The sequence below is a fragment of the Melitaea cinxia genome, chromosome 29, assembly GCF_905220565.1.
Source record: "Melitaea cinxia chromosome 29, ilMelCinx1.1, whole genome shotgun sequence".
Lineage (NCBI taxonomy): Eukaryota > Metazoa > Arthropoda > Insecta > Lepidoptera > Nymphalidae > Melitaea > Melitaea cinxia.
In genome coordinates, this window is record NC_059422.1 from 2267962 (window position 1) to 2290310 (window position 22349).

The 22349-nt window shown below is 35.1% G+C and overlaps 1 protein-coding gene across 1 annotated transcript; it reads right to left on the reverse strand.

Moving 5' to 3' along the window:
• Positions 1-638: 638 nt before the first annotated feature.
• On the reverse strand, positions 639-22207 carry LOC123667825 (homeobox protein GBX-2-like). The gene is made up of 3 exons (XM_045601665.1): positions 21841-22207; positions 3747-3931; positions 639-1091 (listed from the first exon to the last, which is right to left on the reverse strand). The coding sequence occupies exons 1-3, from the start codon at positions 22205-22207 to the stop codon at positions 708-710; spliced, it is 936 nt and encodes a 311-aa protein (XP_045457621.1). The 3' UTR covers positions 639-707.
• Between the last annotated feature and the right edge of the window lie 142 nt (positions 22208-22349).

Below are 22349 nucleotides of genomic sequence, written 5' to 3' on the forward strand. Positions count from 1 at the left end.
CAAAGTCAGTCCTGCGGTCACCAACCCGCCTTCTGCCCAGCGTGGTGACTTTTGGCGCGAACTGGGAGAGGCCTATGTCCAGCACTATGCTGGACATAGGCCACTGCAATAGGCTGAAATATCTATATATATAATTTTTTTAAAATTGTACGTAGGCTAGATAGTTGTCTGTGTACCTTGCACTGATAAGCCTTGAATAAATAAATTAATTAATTAAAGACTTATATCACATAAGTTATCTGTACAGTTCCTACAAAACTAAGGGCCTATGTTTGTACCAGTTTTGTATAACGCTATTAGACAGATGACAGTATCCGTCACTAAAAAGTTTTTAATGCATTATCATTTTTTACCATCTTATTTACTATATTTATGAGATAGCTCTATTCGCATATATTAAATCTTAAATTTACAGTTTATTGATTGACAAATTTAGAATTTTCTGTATTTGTACTTTTAGGTATGAAATGTTATGACAACATAGTATTATTCTTCCTTCATCCCTACCAAAATGTAAGCCATGATTGTTTACTCGTGTTTAAATATTTTTTTTGTGATTGTCTAATCACAGATTTTACACAAAAGTATTTAAAAGAAATAAAAAAAAAATACAAGATAATCACACAATCTTTAATATTAATTTTATAATACAATAATTATTTTAGGCAATTGCTTATCACTTATTTATATTACATTAAAAGAAATAATTAACTCAGTCGGCCATTTTGATTTGTGAATCTCAAATTGACAGCCGGGGTCATCAATCTCGACGCGTCATACATAGGGTTGCGATTTATCAAATTTACCGATTCGTGTCGATTATCACTCACTTTGGTTGCCGATAAAAACGCAGATGTCTGAGAATGTAGTAAACTACCAGGTAATGGTTGGTTTCTGTCTAGTTTGTATTGTAGGTTCTGTTTCTCCATTTGATGGTGTTGCGTCCGGACGGCGAATCGGTTTACGTGGACGGGTATAGGGACGACGATTTTTGTGCCGGATCCGTTTTTACCGGTAGAATGACTGCCGGACGCTAGACCTGCTTTTACACGTTTCCATTTTGCTCGTCGATTTTGAAACCATATTTTAACCTGGAACAATAATTAAATAATATATTGATTGTTTTTTTTATAGGTACTAAAAGTTTAAAACTTATAACTAAATTAATTGGTCAAATTAACATTTTATACGTCATACAGATTGAATGTCTCCCAAGATATTCGTTATTCATTTACGTATGGATTATGTTTAGCCAAAAAAAAATCTGCAAATGTTATTGAATTAAGAAAACATAATAGCTTAAAACTTATATTTCGGAGTAATAGTACGAAAAGATTCATTAACATCGACGATCATGGGATATATATAATATAATATAGATTCAAATCATTCCGGTAACTATCCGGTCAGCCACGGTTATTTTTCTGAAAACGATTGTTACTCTGGGTAAGAGAAGACCTTGGCGCAGCAGCAGAAAGCATCTAGGCTGTTTCAGTCCAGTTTAGTTTGGATTGGCCTTGTGCCGTTTGGATACCGTGTGGTGTCGGCCGAGTAGAATAGCACCACCCCCTTTCTTCCCGTGGGGGTCGTAAAGGCGACCGAAGGATAAACCTGGCCCAAAATCATTAGGGTCCTGGACAAGGAAAACTTCATTTGAAACCCGGAATGGACTCTTCGTCAAACATTCGTAGCATAGCTCTAAAATGCGAGAGACTCCTGCAACCGAACTGGCTCCACACGTATCGACTCTTCGTTCCTGTGGGCCTAGCCAGTGAGGTCGAGAGATATATCGCCGATAGCAGGGACTGTCCACTACTCAGGCATTTGTGTGATATTACAAAGTCACTTTTAGTTATTAAGTACTAACATTAGTTATTAAGCTTTCATCTTTTATTTTTACTAACAATTATGGACCTCTTTGTTGTCTGAGTAATAAACATTTTTATTTTTATTTATTTTATTTAGGTGTGATCTTCTGTAAGGTCCAGTTACTACCCCAGTCGGGCTGCTCCATATTTTGAGCAGGAAATTTCCTGCTGTGCCCTACCTTAGTTATAATTACTGTCTTTACAATTAACCTTTATAAATAAAAATGAATCGCAAAATATGTTACTAAGCTCTTTTGAGCTTGATAACATATTTAGTAACTAGAGAACCACTGAACCAATCCGACTATATTTTAAAAGTGTTCTAATACTTTTAAAAAACAGTCGGGTCTTTGAAAATCTTAGAAAAGGTAATGTTTTTTAAACTAACAACATCTCTAGAATCAGCTCAAATACATAAAACATACTAGGGCATCCTGTATTGCAAAGACGATTTACATGTTATCTAGTAAGGACCTAATTACGTACGTAATAAAAATTAAATTAAAATCTTCAGATATGAAGAAATAATTAGTTTTGCAGACTTCATATTAAACATTTACCTTCAAACAACTCTAGATTAATTTTGTGCTCAACTCAAAAGAAGTTAATTGGTAAGAAAAAGTTTTGCTATTCAAAATTGGAATTCAAAGTTTATTATTATTCATTTAAGCCTAATTAAGTGCCAATTTAGTCTCTATTAGCTATTGTAGAACTCAAGCGGAAAATTTTTACTTAATTTATACTTAATTTAGAACAAAAATCAAATATCTCTTTAGTTTCCTTAAAATAAGAAAAAAAAAATCAAATGTTTGTCAATTATTTGCACGAAAAATAACTCTAATATGCATTATATCTATTTGTTAGAAATGATATAAAAAAAATTTAAGCTGTGATAATAATTATTCAATAATCAGATTTATTTTACATACGTACATAGTTCTATGTATAATTATATTATTATTATTAATTATATTACATGTAGCCGTTAAGAAAGTTTTCTAAATTTTGACATAAAAAAAAAGTGGGCACAGCCACGATGATCTAATGAACAAAAAATTTGTAAATATTTTAATTTTCATAATCTGAAATACCAAGTTATGAGTCTCTAGATCGCAACTCTAGTACTGCATACCTCCATGATATTATGCTGGCTTAGGCAACAGTGTGCGTAGTTCACGCGTAATGAAACCCTGATTTAAAAATGTAGGTACTTTAATTCAATTTTTTAAAATCTATACTAATATTATAAAGCTGACATGTTTACATGGGATCCACTAGTTCGAAATGAAAAAATCTTTTTGTGTTAGGTAGTCTATTTGACGCCGCGTTGGCGCAACGGTCACAACCATGGATTGTACTTGTTTGTTCGATCCCCGCACATGACAAACATTTGTATTGGTCATACAGGTGTTTGCGGTGGTCTGGGTGTATGTGCAGTCCTAGTGGGTCTCCCCACCGTGCCTCAGAGAGCACGTTAAGCCGTTGGTCCCGGTTGTTATCACGTACACCTGATAGCGATCGTTACTCATAGTAGGGAATATATCCGCCAACTCGCATTGGAGCAGCGTGGTGGATTAAGCTCTGATCCTTCTCCTACATGGGGAAAGAGGCATATGCCCAGTAGTGGGACATTACAGGCTGAAGCAGCAGTCCATTTACCGAGGAAGGCGTTAGCCTATATAATTAATATCTTAGTACGCTTTTCCTCATATAAACGCAGGTGAAACCACAGAACACAGCTAGTATGTTACAACGTAGCTATGTCAATGCTGTTACTTACAATACGAACATACATTTGACCTTAGGAACAAACGACGACCGAATTTGTAAGTTAAACTAATTTATATTAGCATTTTTTAAATGTTTTTGTTTACTTACTTGAACTTCACTTAACTTCAACGCGGACGCTATCTGTGACCTCTCAGTGAGGCTCAGGTACTTCTTGGCGTGGAACTCCCTCTCCAGCTCGAGGAGTTGTTCCGAGGTGAAGGCTGTCCTACGTCGCCTCGCTTTGTTCTCTCTCGGCGTGTCTGTGTCTTCTTGATCAGCTTCTGATTCATTACCTAAAGGAAACAAATGAGATTTGTTAAAACTGTGAAGTTTTTTGCCAATTCTTCTCTGCAGAATTTACGTTCCGAATCGGTGGTAGCTTCAATTATTATAAAGAACTAGCTGCCCGGACAGACACCGTTCTGTCAAAAGTCAAAAGTAATTTTTTTTATTTATTATTAAAACCTTCTTCTTCTTCTTTTTGATTAATGGCCTTCAATAGTGCCAATATTATTAAAACCTTCCGTGGGCCTTAAGGATCATACAAAAAAAAATTGCCGAATTAGTCGAGCTATCCTCGAGTTATGCGCTTAGCAACATTCATTTTTTTTTATATGAAAGAAGATAATCACTTAAAAAAAATAATTTATAAAATTACGATTCGAAGATGCTTTTGAAGGACATTCGAATAAAGTGATTATTGATTTTAAATTTTTTATGGAAACACTTATTCTCTAAGATTTATTTTAATGATTTGAAATTATAAAACCATATATTAAGTGATCATCATTCATCATCATTTCAGCTTATCGCAGTCCACTGCTGGACATAGGCCTCCACAAGTTCGCGCTAAAAATGGCATGGACTCATGTATGTTGTCTTAGTCACCACGCTGGGCAGGCAGGTTGGTGACCGCAGGGTGATTAAGTGATCATTTTAAAGTATTACACTAGTCTATAACGAGTCCTGTATCAAAATTGAAATCGATAAAATGCTGTGTAGTGTTCGGTATTTTACAGGTCAATTTTAACAGTTAAAATATAGATAAGTAAATGTATGAGCGATTAACAACTTCTTTCATTGCAGCCTATACAGTCCACTGCTGGACACAGGCCTCCACAAGTTTACGCCAAAAATAGCGTGAACTCATGTGTTTTGCCCATAGTCACCACGGTGGGCAGGCGGGTTGGTGATCGCAGTACTGGCTTTGTCGCACCGAAGACGCTGCTGCCCGTCTTCGACCTGTGTATTTCAAAGCCAGTAGTTCAATGGTTATCCCTAACGACTTCTTACTTAGTTTTATTTACGGGATTGAGATAATTTTGCGGGGACATATATTTTTGCTGATACAGTGATAGTTTGGTATATATGTATTATAGAACTATCGTTTTATAATACAGACATACCCCAAATTTTTATGTCAAAGAATTTTGAAAAGTTAGTTAAACATGGATAAAAATGTAGCGATATACGAAACAATTTGTTGTTAACGTTACATAACCGAGTTAGGTCACAGACGCAAATATCCTGTTCAAAATCTGGAGAAAAAAAGTACCTCGACCTTAGAGAAGAGCACAGCTAAATAATAATGCTCTCAAGCAGTGTTGTGTTCCTGTGGTGTGTAAGGTGACCAGAGCTCCTGGGTGGTATTTGGGTTAAAGTCGGCAACGCGTTTGCGATGCTTCTGGTGTTGCAAACGTCTATAAGCTACGGTAATCGCTTACCATCAGGTAAGCCGTACGCGTTTTTGCGAACTAATTACATAAAAAAAGTTCTCAAGAATTTAAATCACATCCAATCAATCTCCTGGGAAGAGTCAGGTGTAGGATCGGCAGCGCGCTTGCGATTCTCCTAGCGTTGCAGTTGTCTATAGTCTACGGAGCTAGCACACTACAGCTTACCATCATATGGGTCGTAAGCTTGTTGCCGATCTAGTTGTGTAAAATAAAAACCCTAGTCTTGGTCTTGATTTAAGTTAATATAAATCTATGTACCGAATGAATTTTAAAATAAACATTTAGACACACGATCGAAGCGCAGATTTATTGACGTTAAATCAGAGATATGTCACAGATAAGATAATACATTCGTTAAGTTAAACGGTAAGTGGTACTTTTAGAATGTAAAATGAGTTCACAAATTCACAGATGACCATCTGGGTCAATAAATAAGTAAATAAATCAACAGACACAAGAAGGATAAAATTCTTCGTAAAATACCCATATTTTTATTATGATTACTTTTATGCACGGGTTTGTGTGTGCTGTTACCGTTAGAATACTAATAAGTTGCTATGATCACTGAATAATACGTATTTACTCGACTATTTTTTCGTCGATCTACGTTGTATTATATCTCATAACTTTTTACTGGGTGTACCGATTTCGATGATCCTTTTTTCAATTGAAGCTTGTGCTTGTATTATAGGTCCATTTAAATTTAATTGAGATTTTACAAATGCTTTTTGAGTAGTTTCTGAGGGCTGACCATCTAGGAAAACCGGTTAAGCCGAAAACTCACCGAACTAGGGCCGATAAGGGACAAATAACCCCGCCCAGGCTAAGACCGGCGTCGAACCCGCTAGACCATGCTGTTAACGCAATGGTTGAATTCCTAGCCATAGTAAAAGCCAATCGAGAAGTCAACTTGGCCACATGCAAAAAGATCTTGGAGGCCCATCAGCGAGGCAGCGAAGGTCTGCTAATGGTGCTGCTCGATGAGGCAGAGGCAGCCATATATAATAACGACACGTCCCAGGTTATCAAAGGACACATGTCAGGAAAATATATGGCAGCCTATAGCGGCACGGGTGGTTTTGTAGGCACGGCCGAGGCTGCGGGGCGGGAAAACACGTCACCAAAATTTTTAACACCTCCGAGGGACCCGGTTTTGGTGGTTGCCAAGTGCACGAGAGTAATGCTGGATGACAGGATGCTTGAGATGGCAAAATCCATTTCAGTTGATCTTGATGTCGACGCGGGCCTCGTGGGCTGGCAATTGCCGAAGCTGGAGTGGATAAACGGGGTACCTGGGTGCGGAAAAACGACACACATAGTTAGGAACTTCGATGAGAATGTAGAAATAGTAGTTACCACGACAGTCGAAGCTGCCAAAGATCTTAAAGAGAAACTAGCCCGCCGCTTTGGCGACAAAATCAGGTCTAGGGTACGTACTATGGCCTCCATTTTAACAAATGGGTTCAAAAAGGGCACGAAATGTAACCGTTTAACGGTGGACGAAGCCCTTATGAACCATTTTGGAGCTATAGTAATGGCGGCTCGGCTTTCGGGGGCAAGCGAAGTTGTTCTCATCGGAGATGTCAACCAGTTGCCTTATATAGACAGAGAAAATCTGTTCGAAATAAGGTACTGTAGACCTTACCTGACAATCAACATCTCACGTGAGTTGTCCTGCACATACCGGAGTCCCATGGACGTTGTATATGCCATCTGCGAGGTATATATAAACATGTACTCGTCAAATCCCACCATCCACTCCCTCAGAATGAATGGATACACTGGCGCGCCAATACTAAAACTTCAAAAGGCCACCCTATACTTGGTCTATACGCAGGAAGAGAAAAAATTCCTGATGGACCAGGGATACGGTGCTGGAGAGGGATCGCGCGTCATGACCATTCATGAAGCACAAGGGCAAACCTACAGCGAGGTCATCATCGTCCAGACAAAGACCGAGAGGCTACAAATCCACGATAGTGTGCCTCATGCGGTAGTAGCGTTAACAAGACACACTAACACCTGTGTCTACTACACTGACGACGGTGATGACGCAATCGGCAGGTTCGTTAGCCGAGCGCTGGGTGCCTCGACAAAAACAATCTTGGAGCACAACCTGAAAAGAACCATCCACAAGCGTGATATGTCGTTGGCAAGGGCTCTGCTCAAGATGCTGGGATCAGGCGTGGCTCATGATATAGTAATAAGAAAGTAGATATATAAATATATAAATTCTTATATCCTTTTGGTTTATCAAATAGTTACAAATAGCAGTTATTTTGCATGTTGATATATTTATTTAAATTTTAGTTAAGCTAAGTTTGATTATTAATATTATCTCAACTTTACACTTTATATAAATTTGATTGATGACCTTTTTAAATGAATTTTATTATTAACAAGTAGTATCTTTACTGTTAATTTTTTATGCGAAGTAATTTTAATTATACTTGCTACACGGCATTAATATATTGTGGAATGTTGTGTACCCCGTGATGGGATACATATTAGATAATAATGTAATAGTGAATTATATATAATGTTCCATATGTATTTTGTGGATGTACCTATAAAATAAAATAAAAAAATAGATAAATAAATAGTTATGTAGTGAAATTTAAGTAAATAACAGAAATAGATAACTTATACATAGATAAACAAATAATAACTGTATAAAAAATAATATAAAAAAAAAAAAAAAAAAAAAAAAAAAAAAAAAAAAAAAAAAAAAACCGTCGGCGTCGGACCACGTCCTAGTTTTACTAGGCAGTCACAGGACTGTCGATCTGTAGTATAATAAGTAGAAAAAGCGCCTGTAGTATTATAATGCATGCATGATAAACAAAGGCACGGGCATTTTGAGCCCGTGGATCAAAATTTATAATAAAAAAAAAAAAAAAAAAAATGCTTTTTGAGTTATCTTTAATAACGCGTATTTACTTGACTATTTTCCTTTACCTAAAAAAAAGTATTACTTGTCGAAGTATTGCAGTTAGTTTTTTTTTTCAAAAAGTTCAAGAAATAAAACTTCTTTACGCACGCTTGACTTGGGGACTAAGCTGGTGAATGTGTCACGAGAGCGTTATGAAAAGTGTGATCGGGTGAGGCGGACAGAAATTGGGAGGGAGATATTAGTAAGATGGAGCTACAAGCGTACGGCTCACCTGATGGTAAGCGATTAACGTAGCTTATAGACGCCTGCAACATCAGAAGCATCGCAAGCGCATTGGCGACCCAACCCTAAACTCCCCCTAGGAGCTCTGGTCACCTTACTCACAACAGGAACACAGGACTGCTTGAAAACAGTATTATTTTGCTGTGATCTTCTGTAAGGTCGAAGTACTACCCCAGTCGGGCTGCTCCAATTTGGAGCTTAAAAAAGTTTTACGTCAGTCATATAGTCTAAAGCAACCCGTTTTTTTAAATATTTCCTGTTTTACCAATGTCTACGCATTATAATTTTATTAATCTAAATAAATCTTATTTAATACATTTTTCAATCGATCGACCGATCGATCGATTCGACGACATTACATTTAACAACATAAAATATTAGGTATAACAATCTAAAGTTATAAATATTGTAAAAGTCGAGATCAGTTAATTATTTCATATTAATTTGTAAATTTAAGACTAGCTAATCCAGTGAACTTTGTATGTCCATTTTTTTTGTGAATATATCACTATTTTTAATTTTCTTTTATACAAACTTTATTCTGACAATAACGAAAGGAAAAGATAAATCATTTTTATTTATATAGTTAAAATTCCATTAAAATAAGTACAAATTGAGACTTTCCACGATAATTTCATCCCCTAGCAATCAAGCTCGTGATAAAAAACGATGGCCGCTCAGTCAGCGCTCCGCCTTATCGCTGTTCGTAGTGCCGGACAACGGGTACCGATTTTTATTACAAATTACCGATTTTTATTGGCTTCTTTATGATGCTGATGTTTTAGGTTTTTTATTTTAGTATTATATGGAATTAATTTGAACTATATAAATTGGCTTATGTATTAGCTAGTAAGCTTTTTAATTTAACACAATTTCCTAAATTCTATTAAATATCTTATTCTTATTATATTATCTATTAAATATCTTATTCTTAATTAAATTCTACGTCATTACTAGTTTGTAGCAAGTTCATTATGTTGGTATAATATACATCTACACAAATGAATAAAATTGGAGCATCTGTTTGTAATATTAAAATAACCGCTTTTCCTAAATTCTATTAAATATCTTATTCGATAGTTATAAACAACTATTACAACTGGTTGTAGAAGTTATGGCTGTTCACTCGGTTTTATCTACTTTATTTCCCTTCACGTGGAAATGTCAGATTAAGCAGTAGCTTATGTGTTGGTATGGGCCTCATAGCTATCTACGTACCAAGTTTCATTATATTCAGTTTAGCAGTTTTGCATGAAAGAGTAACAAACATATATTAATCCATATTTTGAATTAATAATATACAACTTTGTACGATTAAAGACACTTTCAATGCAATGGCTCACTACAGGAAGTGGATCCTGACTGTCTGAAAACAAACAACACGCAAGCACTAACATTCTGATCACAATAAACATTGGCATGGCTTAAAAACATTGGTAATTAAAATAGATGTTTAAGATCATTGTTGTAAAACTTACGCCAACGCGTCGTCCAAAAACATGCAATAAAATATGTAAAAAAATTGTTTCTAGAAGGCTATTACAAATTAACCATTTTAAAATTATAATAAAAAAATTGGCTAACTATAAATAATCTTCTTAATTTTAGGGGCGATAATTTTGTCCCTAATTTCTACGATTTACATGACAGCCCTAGGTGAACTCCATAAATAAGAATATATAGGTACCTTGTACTTCGAAGTTCATAAACATTTTCACAAATACAATTCAACCTTTGACCTTCCCTAAAAGTTATAATCACTTAGAAATCTTTGGACTTCATGAAGAATAACAAAAGAAAGTCATAAATCAAAGTTCAACTTTGCCTCGCATTTTCTAAAGCATTTTCTAATATTACTTGACTATCTATACCGCTCTGGTTGACTGCCGTGTAAGGATCTAAACATCGACGGTTGTTCGATTCCTGCTCGGGATGGATATTTGTACTTGCATAAATATTTATTTACGGTCTGAATATATGTCTTTGTGGTTCTCCCCACCGTGTCATACAGAGCACGTAAGGTTGTTAGTTTCGGTTATCACAGATACAGCGATCGTAACTCATAGAAGGAAATATTTCCACCAACTAAGTGGAGCAGCGTGGTGGATTATGTTCTTATCCTTCTCCTACATGAATAAAAAGGTCTACGTATGCCCAGCAGTGGGATTTTACAGGCTGAATCATATCGTATCGTTATAGTGCTGTAGTATGTATTGGCTAATGGTGAAAATTTTACTGACGCCATACATTATAATTATTTATTATATAATAAATAGTATAATATAAAATTGTGTTTCCATAGTAAAATACAAAGTCTATCAAATCTAATTGTGTACAATGAAGACATTTTGAAAAGAATGTCTAATGTCTTTCCGTTGAATATCTGAATTTTATGTATGTATGTGTTGCAGGATGACCGCTAGAGCAGACGTGTCATGGAGTGGAGGCCGCGCGCTGTCGAACAGTGTAGGACATCCTCCGTCCCGCTGGACGGACGTCTACGTAATATTGAAGGCGAAAATTGGAATGCTTAGCGCGAAACTGGGAAGGCCTATGTCCAGCAGTAAAGTGCGATAGACTGACACTTGGTTATATATGTAAAGAAAATGACACATTTACATTGAAGATATCTTGGAATTTATTTTGGAGGGTTACTTGTAATCATTTAAGATGTCAAAACTGATATAACTTATATATAAAACTTATAATATATACCACTTTAATTCTTGTGTCAAGCCGTTTCGGAGGAGTTTAACTACAAACACCGCGACACGAGAATTTTATATATTAGATAGTGTAAGGTTTCTATTATCCGCGTGTGTTTTTTTATTAAATACTACAAGCTTGGACACTATATACACTTATTCCCAAAATTCAGTACAGGTCCCTTTCGGTAGGAGATGAAAGTCAAAATGTGTTAATATGAAAAGAGTCGCGGATATTGTTTGCCAGTTTGTAGTAACCCTGCTTTCTGCTCCTCGTGTTGAGGAGTTCATTTCTACCTGAATTTGGTTGTAATATACTATTAGTATCTAAGTTTATAGACAAAAAAAAACCATGAAGCTATATCCGTCATATCTATAACAAAAACATTAAGATGATTACTCTAATAACAGGTGAATGTATAAGATATTTATTTATTTATTTATTTTTTGTGAAGAATAAACGTTACACTACCCTTTACAGGTGGAGAAGTGTTCGCCCTACAGTGTGACATTTACAGGAAGTTTCAGTTCAAAAATTTCTTGATCCTACTACAACGGAGTAAAAGTGTTGAAAAACTCAGATGTTACTTTTAAATTTTTTAAATTCAGTAGATCAATATGCCAGTATTTCTTTTAAGAGTCTATTTCATTTCCAGCTGTGTGGATATTTTACAGTACTTTGTGAACGAGATAAACCTTTAATGTCATACGTGTATATAATATTTCGAATATAAATGTGATAAGGACTGTTGAGATGATGGCCGAAACTTGTAATTGTGAACGATGTTGCAGGCCTGTAGATTATTAATGCATATTCATTTATTGAAAGTGTTATTACTTATTACACTTTTCAATTTTCATTTTTAATATATTTGTCATACATACAAATATTATATGTGAATTATGCTAGTAGACTTTTTTTAATTCTTTTTGAGTTATTTATAGATTTGAAGTAAATATAAGCATCGCTTCAACCTTTAATATCCCACTGCTGAGCATGTCCATGTAGGGGAAGGATCAGAGCTTAATTCTCTACACTGCTCCAGTGCGGGTTGGCGGATATATCTGATTATTTACTATGAGTAACGATCGCTATCAGGTCATGATTTAACGTGCTCTCCGAGGCACAGTGGGGAAACATACAAGGACTGCACAAATATAAGCATTATTAGTAAATAAAATTATTAAACGAACGTTTGCCAATTTGTAATAAAATTTGCAATTTAAATGGAAAAAAAACGGGAGGTATAGATATAAACTGTGTACTTTTCTATTTGAATGGAGGTTATCAATCGTTTTTAATATTACAAAAATAAATAAACAAATTTAAAAGCTTACATTAAAAAAAATCACACGTACACACAGAATATTCGTATTAAAATACTTTAAATTACAATAAACAAAAGCTTATAAATTTTGTACAAACAATGATTTGGTATAAATAAATGAGACAAATTACTTGGAATTGTAAAGTAATGTCGAGTGTCAATCGCGTTTCAGTAAAAAAAAAAAAAATTAAACATTCGTTCGTTCCATGAAAAAACTCCGATAAAAAAACCCTTTAACGAATAAATATGTATGTTTATTTCTTCGACAACCATTGACAGTTATCGAACGCGTCAAATGAATTGTAAAAACGTAATAATCTAAATTTCGAACGCGCCAACCGAAATACAAACCTTAATAAAGTCGAATAAAGTCCACAGATAACAAAAGAAAAAGAAAATATAAACGAATAAAGCCGAGTTCCTGCTCGACGCGTTAGGAATTTAAATTTCGAATTCGTAAATAGTGCGTTCGAAAGTCAGCGGCGAAGTTAAATCGTTCGTGAACTTTTAATATGCAGTTTCGCTCGAATCGGATATTTATCTGTAAAATTCGATAAACGGACGTCACTAGTGATGTTGGTCACGTATCGAGTTGGTTTAAATTTTTCACACTGTTGTTACATGCGATCGAATTTTAAGTCGAATATTTGTTTAAATAAAATATTTGATATATTTGTTTTCGTGTACTTAGAAATCCGGAACATTTAAAATTCGATAAAAGGTTACGTCTAGCATACTGAATTAAAATAAAACCTTTTTTTTTTTCAGTGAAATATACCTAAATATTGTGTTACTTACTTCTACTGTCTTTAAATCTACGAAAAATAAAATAGTATGTTTAAATAGGAACTAAAATACTAAGTACTTTTTAGTGTGTCTATAATTTTTTAAAATTAAATTCTACGTCATTACTAGTTTGTAGCAAGTTCATTATGTTGGTATAATATACTTCTATACAAATGTATGTATGTATGTAATGTACTGTGTGGCTACGGTACTAAAGAATATAGCCACCCCCTCTCTTCCCGTGGGTGTCGTAAGAGGCGACTAAGGGATAACACAGTTCCGCTACCACCTTGGAACTTAAAAAGCCGACCGGTGGCGGGATAACCATCGAACTGCTGGCTTTGAAATACACAAGGCCGAAGACGGGCAGCAGCGTCTTCGGTGCGACAAAGCCAGCCCTGCGGTTACCAACCCGCCTGCCAAGCGTGGTGACTATGAGCAAAACACATGAGTTCACGTTATTTTTGGCGTAAACTTGTGGAGGCCTATGTCCAGCAGTGGACTGTATAGGCTGTAATGATGATACAAATGAATAAAATTGGAGCGTCTGTTTGTAATATTAAAATAACCGCTTTTACTAAATTCATGGAAGTATACACGGTAATATACCAAAATGACATTTTTTACAATTTTTGTCTGTCTGTCTGTTTGTTTGTTCCGGATCATCTCTGAAACGGCTGAAACAATTTTGAATGCAGTTTCACTGGCAGATAACTTATGTAATAAGGAGTAAGTTGGGCTACTTTTATTTTAGAAATTTATTTTATAACTCTGGGAACTGAGCAATAACTTTTTTTGTTTAATTCCACGTGGACGAAGGCGCGGGCACAGCTAGTGTGTAATGTATAAAATATCTGTAATTTAAAACTTCAAAGTTTTTTGGCTTACTGGTCGGTTTTCATTTAGCATAAGACAGTCTGTGCTTAGAAGATGAAATGTATGCTAATTTCATTGAGTTTCTTACCATTTTCCATCCATAATTCATCCATAAATTACGTCACACAAATTTCTCGATTTTTTGACGTTATGAGACCATAATTTCATGTAGCATTTTCATACTACAATATTTTGTTTTTGAAATTAAAACAACGCCGCTTTGGCGCAACGGTCACAGCCATGGATTGTACCTGTTGCGCTGCCGGTTGCAGGTTCGATCCCCGCACATGACAAACATTTGTATTGGCCATACAGGTGTTTGCGAGATCTGGGTGTTTGTGCAGTCCTTGTGGGTCTCCCCATCGTGCCTCGGAGAGCACGTTAAGCCGTCGGTCCCGGTTGTTATCATGTACACCTGACAGCGATCGTTACTCATAGTAGGGAATATATCCGCCAACCCGCATTGGAGCAGCGTGGTGGATTAAGCTCTGATCCTTCTCCTACATGGGAAAGAGGCCTATGCCCAGTAGTGGGATATTACAGGCTGAAGCGTAAAATTAAAACATCCAGTTTCTATATTATTTCTATTTAGTACAACTCACAATTACATAAACGAGTCTTTTATTTTGAAATGTGATGTCACAAATTTTAGACTCCCTCACCCCTTGTCACACAATGTCACACTTTGTCGACCCCTTAATGTGTGACGTAATTTATTAACAGTTTTTAAGTCTAAGTCTAGTTATAGATAATGTGTTCTAGTTTGAGTACAAAGAACTACTTTTAATTTCATTAGTGACATTATGGTAAAATATTGTAAATGTCACTGATAAGCAGAATTAATAGAATCCCTTAATTTCATCACCCGGATTGGAGCAGCGTGGTGGATTAAGCTCTGATTCTTCTCCTACATGGAGGAAGAGGCTATGGCCAGTAGTGGGATATTATTACTTATTATTAGTGCATTTATTAGTTATTTTGTTTATTTATAAGATACTATCCGGGTGCGCTGAAACTCCCATTGTAAGTAAATTTGGCGCCAATGAAGCTACAGAACTAAACATCCCTTTCAATGGTTTTAAGCTCCTAGTCCATAATATAATCTATTATTCATATTATCCTATCCATAATGCCCTTCCCTATAAATTCTCTACTAAATCACTTCTAGCAGTATCCAAGGGGTGATCTTGATATACGAGTATTCTGATGATTTTAGGTATATTATCTTGTAAATATAAAATATTTGTTGATACTTGTGATTGTTCCTTTATGATATTTCTTGTGTTAGTAACGTAGCTAAGTCACTTAAATGAAATAAAATTATGCTGTAGATGAATATTTTTTGTGATTGTTAAAAAAAAATTCTAAAAAAAGGTTCCTCAAATATTGAATAAGTTTTTATTTTTTAAGATATTTGTACCGTTTCGAGTTAAAGATTAACCACAAACAACCTACTAGTTCATCAATCTCCAAAATTTTATTGAGATTGTTATCTCGATCGGCTCAATCAATCTCCATCTTATTTTTTCCATTCTACCTGAATTAGTTAGATATATATATTTTTTTATGAATGCAAATTATTTTATTGTTTGTTTTTGTCATACAAAAAGTTTTTATAAAAGAATATAATAATTTTTATAAAATAATATGTTTGAATACCTATTTCATGAGAAATAATTGTGTTTGCTCGCAAACGAAAAAAAAACCGACTTCAATTACATCAACGAGTAATACGGCGTAGATCGACGAAAAAATAGTCAAGTAACTACGCGTTATCAAAGATTACTCAAAAAGTAGTTATCAGATCTCGATGAAATTTAAATGTGACCACATGATAAACTTCGGCTTTCGATTAAATTAAAAATCATTAAAATCGGTAAACCTAATAAAAAGTTATTGCGGATTTTCAAGAAGTTCCCTCGATTTCTCTAGGATCCCATCATCAGATCCTGGTTTCCCTATCATGGTACTAAACTAAGGATATCTTCTTTCCAACAAAAAAGAATTATCAAAATCGGTACACCTAGTAAAAAGTTATTGCGGATTTTCAATAGTTTCCCTCGATTTCTCTTGGATCCCATCATCAGATCCTAGTTTCCTTATCATGGTACTAAACTTGGGATATCTCCTTTTCAACAAAACAAGAATTATCAAAATCGGTACATCCAGTAGAAAGTTATGCGGTATAATACAACGTAGGTCGACGAAAAAAGCGTCAAGTAAAAACGCATTATTAGATATAGCTCGAAAAGTAGTTGTTAGATCTCAAATAAATTTAAATGGGACCAATTGGCACACACCACCTTTCGATTAAAAGAAAATTTGTCGAAATCGCTCCACCGAGTCAAAAGTTCTGATGTAACATACATAAAAAAAAAAAAAAAAATACAGTCGAATTGAGAACCTCCTCCTTTTTTGGAAGTCGGTTAATAAAAAGTTGGCACAAAGCGCCAATGCGCCGGGTTAGCTGGTAAAGTGTTAACTTTTTTTTTTAATTTTTTGTTTATAAACGCACAGGTTGACACCGTCGAGGTTACATTAAAATAGATAATATACCGAAAAAAAAATGTATTAAAATATTAAATTTTGTTATTGTTAGCTAATTCAGTTCAATAATTTTTGCATATTATAATTTGTAATATTATTATATCATGCATCACATCATGTTGTGTGGCTACGGCATCAAAGAATATAGCCACCCCCTCTCTTCCCGTGGGTGTTGTAAGAGGCGACTAAGGGATAACAAGGTATCAATCAACAAGGTATCAGAATTATTGCTTGATAAAAAAGATTTAAAATGTCATACTAATAGAAGTAATAGAAAAATTAAACGGCAATACAAAAAAAAAATCAGAATTAAAACGAAAATATTCCTTTACAAAATGACAGCTGTCACCTTGTTATCGAATTTCGCGCCAAAACAATTGTTAGTAGCGTTCAGAAATCACAATTTCATGGTACAGATGCGTTCTAGTGGCGTGACATTTTTTTTTTCGAATCTGTAGCACTGTCATTATATTCGATTCTGAAACGTAATTAGCGTGAAATAGTATTGTATGTACGTTTGTGAGTGCCGATACGAATTAGCGTCGATTTATGACATTTGTCAAGTTATAATCGTTTCTTTTTTTTTCAATGATAAGTAGATACGTTAGAGGTTGAAGTTTTTTTTAATAGTTGACTAGCGATTTACAGCTATATAATGCTGCTCTTATGGAGTGTTAGGTATCTGTGGTAGTAAGCTGACAGCGCGCTTGTAAAACTTACTAACCGTTTATCATTTTTCGCCAACAATTTTGTATTACGCCTGTAATATTCCACTGTTAGGTATAAGACTCTTTCTTCATGTAGGAGAAAGACACAGAAATATATACATAACTATAAATATACATATAATATTTATTAAATCATGTAATAATCGCTTAACATGTTTCATTGATTTCCAATCATATACATTAATGTGCTAAGGTAAAGATGTTTGCCTCCCTTTTGAGAAAAAATCTCAAAATTACTCCACATAAATTATAAATCGTTTTATAGATAATTCCTTGCTCTACCGACATCCACAACTAAAAAAATTAAACTATTTAAAATAGAAGGTTAATTATGCTTTAAGAAGAAGAAAGGCTTTATTTCTTCTTCAATCAACGCGTGTGATACCGCGGGGTCCAGCTAGTGTCATATCAATAAGACTAAAACTGTTCGACAATAAAAACACCATTTACTATAAACGCCAATGATTGTCCATTGATAACCGATTGAAATTGCAGAATCATGTCCCAGTGGTATTACTACCGTTGTGTCAGCCGTGTCAATTATGGTTGCCCCCGAGCTACAGGGGTCCAAGAGTCTACTTAGAAGATACCTTGTAAGAAGTACATAACTAAATACAGAATAGGTTTAGTGAAGCCCTTTTTGGGGACTAGTGTTTTAGACTATTAGTCACACTTAAGTCGCTTATTGTTTATTGTTTTTTTTTTGTTTATGTTATAATTAAATTCTCGTGTCATCATCGTCTCGTGTGCATATCGGGTAGGTCTGAGACTTGGCCAACATCCATTCTTATACCACTAAATTATAAGAGGGAGGGGGGGGGGATTAAGGGGGACTTATGACATATATGGCAAAACAACGTATGCGGGGAAAGCTAGTTTTATTATAAATATTTTTGTCGTTTCAAATATTTTATTAAAATTTTTGTGTGAATAATGTTCTTATAGCTTGTTATACACATCGATTTTTACTTTCCATAACCCAAGAAAATAGGAGGAGGAAGGTACGTGTCTTAGAAATTCTTTTTAATCTTGAGGGTCCCTTAAGGTGAAGATAAACTGACCAAAAAATAACTATCTTTGTGGGAATATTGTGGGGATACAAATGTGGATGGAAGAGCAAAAACTACCCAAACCGACCAACTATATGTGTGTTTAAGATGGAATACTCAAAGAGAAATAATAAAAGTGATCTTAAGCTTCAACATGCTGCGCTTAAAAATATTTCAAATATTTTGTGTACCATCAGTCACTTAGTAAATGCTAATTTATTTTCCATAGATTTAAGCCTAAAAATGGATAAATAAGAACTGGAACAACCGAATGGTCGAATTATACAGACCGACGGTACAGGGATGTCCTCCAGTCAACCTGATTGGTATAAAAAGGAGTTTGAAAATAATAAAGTACCTCATATCCTATTAATCTTAATCCTTATCTTTTAACCTTATCCTTATTACTATTTACACCTTTTCCTTAAAATCCAGGAATGCATACACTTCAGCCTTCGTATGATAACAACCGGGACCGACGGTTTAACGCGCTCTCCAAGGCACGGTGGGGAGACCCATAAGGACTGCACAGACACCCAGACTACGGCAAACACCTGTATGTCCAATACAAATGTTTATCGTGTGAGGGGATCGAACCCGCGAACACCAGCGCAATAGCCACAAATCAATGCCGTGAGCGTTGCGCTACACACTACATAACTACTTTTGCCTGCCCACAGTAAACATAAGTTCAAGTCAAATGGTACTGTTCGCTTGTTTGTCCATCCTATTACATAAAATAAAATCTACATACAATATCTAATAGAATGCTTATATAAAACTGAATTTACAAAATCTCGAGCAGCCCGACTGTGAAAATAACTATATTTTACACAAGATCACGAGTAAATAATAACTCTCTGAAGTGTTGTGAAGCTATGGCAAGATAGCCAGAGCTCGAAGTGTCGAGTTGGTAGAGTTGGTAGGGTTGTAGAGTAGCGCACTTGCAATGGTCCTTGTGTTGCAGACGTCTATAAGCTACGGCATTGTAGGTAAATTATTCATTAGAATTATTATTATTCATTTAGAATAATAAAAGTGGACGAAGCGAAAGAAGTATGTAGTCGTAGCAAGTGGAAAGAAGTGATCTCTGCCTTCCCCTACGGGAAAGAGGCGTGATTATATGTATGTATCGTAGGTAAAAAAAGCTGGTCGTGTTTTTGAATAATTGTGTTTGCTTGTTAACGAAATAAAATCGCCTTCAATTAAGTACATCGACCAGTAATACAACGTAGGTAACCGAAATAATAGTCAAGTAAATACGCGTTATCAAAGATTAGTCAAAAAGTACCAAGTAGTAAAAGTAGATGTCCGTCAAATTTAAATTAGACATCACAAATACCATTTTAACTGAGGGAGGGCACAGAAGGAAATTCCTGCTCAAAATATGGAGCAGCCCGACTGGGGTAGTACCTCGACCTTACAGAAGATCACAGCAAAATAATACTGTTTTCAAGCAGTATTGTGTTCCTGTTGGTGAGTAAGGTGACCAGAACTCCTGCGGGGATTGGGGATTGGGTCGGCAACGCGCTTGCGATGCTTCTGGTGTTGTAAGGTCGAGTTACTACCCCAGTCGGGCTGCTCCATATTTTGAATAGGAAATTTCCTGCTATGTTCTACCTCAGTTCTAAAAGTCTACAATTCAAGCATTAGTTTAACACTGTATTTAATTAATGGCGTGTATGTATTCTGAGAATGTTAAAAAATTACATAAAAATTAATATATATTTTCTAACTTTATAAGGAATTACAGAATATTGAATAGATATTAAATAATTGTGTTTGCAGGCAAACGAAAAAAAAAACCGACTTCAATTATATCGACAAGTAATACAACGTAGGTAGACGAAAAATTAGTCAAGTAAATACGTATTATCAAAGATTGACCACATGATAAATATCGGTTTTCGATTAAATTAAAAATCATTAAAATCGGTACACGCTGTAAAAAGTTATGCGGATTTTCGAGTTACCCTCGATTTCTCTGGGGTCCTCCTTTTTGAAAGTCGGTTAAAAAGACATTATTGCGAAATGTAATGGAAACTTACCTACTCTGTAGTCTACAAGCAACCATATAAGGTATAGAGTCTATCATATAGAGTTCTAAATACATATGAGGTAACTACTTGCGCGCCGCGGTTTCATCCGAGTTAATTTGAGGAAAAAAATACCCTATAGCCTTCATCGGTAAATGGGCTATCTAACACAATGATTATATTTTAATTCGAAACATAACTTTCTGAAATTAGCTCGCTTAACAAAGAATTAAAAAAACGAATTTTTCAGGCTTATAATATTTACTAGCGGCGAGACCCGGCTTCGCAAGGTTGCATAAACTATCAGTGTTCCTCTACTATTATAAATATAAACCTTCATTCTGGAATCACTCTATTTACTAAAGAAAACCGCATCAAAATCCGTTGCATAGTTTTAAAGGTCTAAGCATACAGACAGCGGGAAGTGGCTTTGTTTTATACTATGTAATGATATTTATAATAGATACATAGTAAATTTTTCTTTATATTTTTTTACCTACACCACAAAAAAATTGAACAAACATAGTTTTAACATAGTTACAGATTATATAATACAGCGTATTTATGGCTATTTAGATTTAAATAATATGCTTACGTAATATCAAAACAATTGTATACCAGTCCTAGATAGACAGTCTCCACTTGTATGATTTTGTAAAATGTGTAATTACGCGTTAATACATACGACCATAATTAATTTAAATTATACCTAAGTGTAAACATTATTAAACTTCTGTAGTCAAAGACTATACTTCTATAATAATAAACAAAAGAGTATATACGTGTGTGTGACAAATACATGGTCATGTGTGTAATGTTTTTTTTTATTGATTTAAAGTATTTTAATGCATAATGTAAAAAAGAAATTAGCATTCTGCACTCCTTCTCTATGTAAACTATAAGTGTGCGAAATTTTATACTCCTCCGTCCGCGCATTTTTCGTAGAAAGGGGTACAAAGTTTTTGCTTCCCGTAATCTTCTAATATATAAAATTCTCGTGTCATGGTGTTAAACATTGAACTCCTCCGAAACGGCTCGACCGATTTTAATAAAATTTTGTGGGCATATCGGTAGGTCTGAGAATCGGCCAACATCATACCCCTAAATTATAAGGGGTCGGGGGATTAAGCGGGTTAATAACATATATGGCAAAGAAACGTTTGCGGGGTCAGCTAGTAATATATAGAGATAAAAGCTTAGTATAAAAGTTTATTATAAATGTAATTAAAACTATACCTTGAGTATTATCTTCAGCTCCATCACTATCTATGTCACTTCCAACACTGACCGGACTATCTCTCTTCTCTTCTCTATTCTCCTGCGCTTGCGGAGGCACAGAGAACATTCTCGACAACCACGGCTCTGGATAACCGAGCAAAAACGGAAAATTCACATTCTGCTGTAAAAATGGCGCGTTCAAATAGTACCTCATCCTATCCAAACCCTCAGGTCTGTCCCCGACATCGTCCTCAGAATTTCTAGAAGATTCCGATATATTATTCTCTATGTCGATCTCCGGCGATTTTCTGTCACCGATCAACGATTCTATCGAAAAAGGTTTCGGAGCCTTTTTCTTAATCTGCGATTCGAGTTCGGACTCCATTGCACATTAAAAAATGTTTTTTTTTTAATTTTTCAAATCACTGGCCACAACACTCGCGTGAAAAAAAAGTAAATTAAAAAGTTAGAATAGGAGCGCGGGATACGTGCGTCCACCGCGGCATCGTAGTGATGTACTACGATGC

Excerpts from the sequence above, each read along its gene's own strand:
- LOC123667825 (XM_045601665.1), bottom strand. The coding sequence starts at position 22,207 with ATGGAGTCCGAACTCGAATCGCAGATTAAGAAAAAGGCTCCGAAACCT. Across the intron at positions 3,932-21,840 it reads AGCTGAAGATAATACTCAAG|GTAATGAATCAGAAGCTGAT; the intron begins GTATAGTTTTAA and ends TGTTTCCTTTAG. Across the intron at positions 1,092-3,746 it reads TGAAGTTAAGTGAAGTTCAA|GTTAAAATATGGTTTCAAAA; the intron begins GTAAGTAAACAA and ends TTATTGTTCCAG.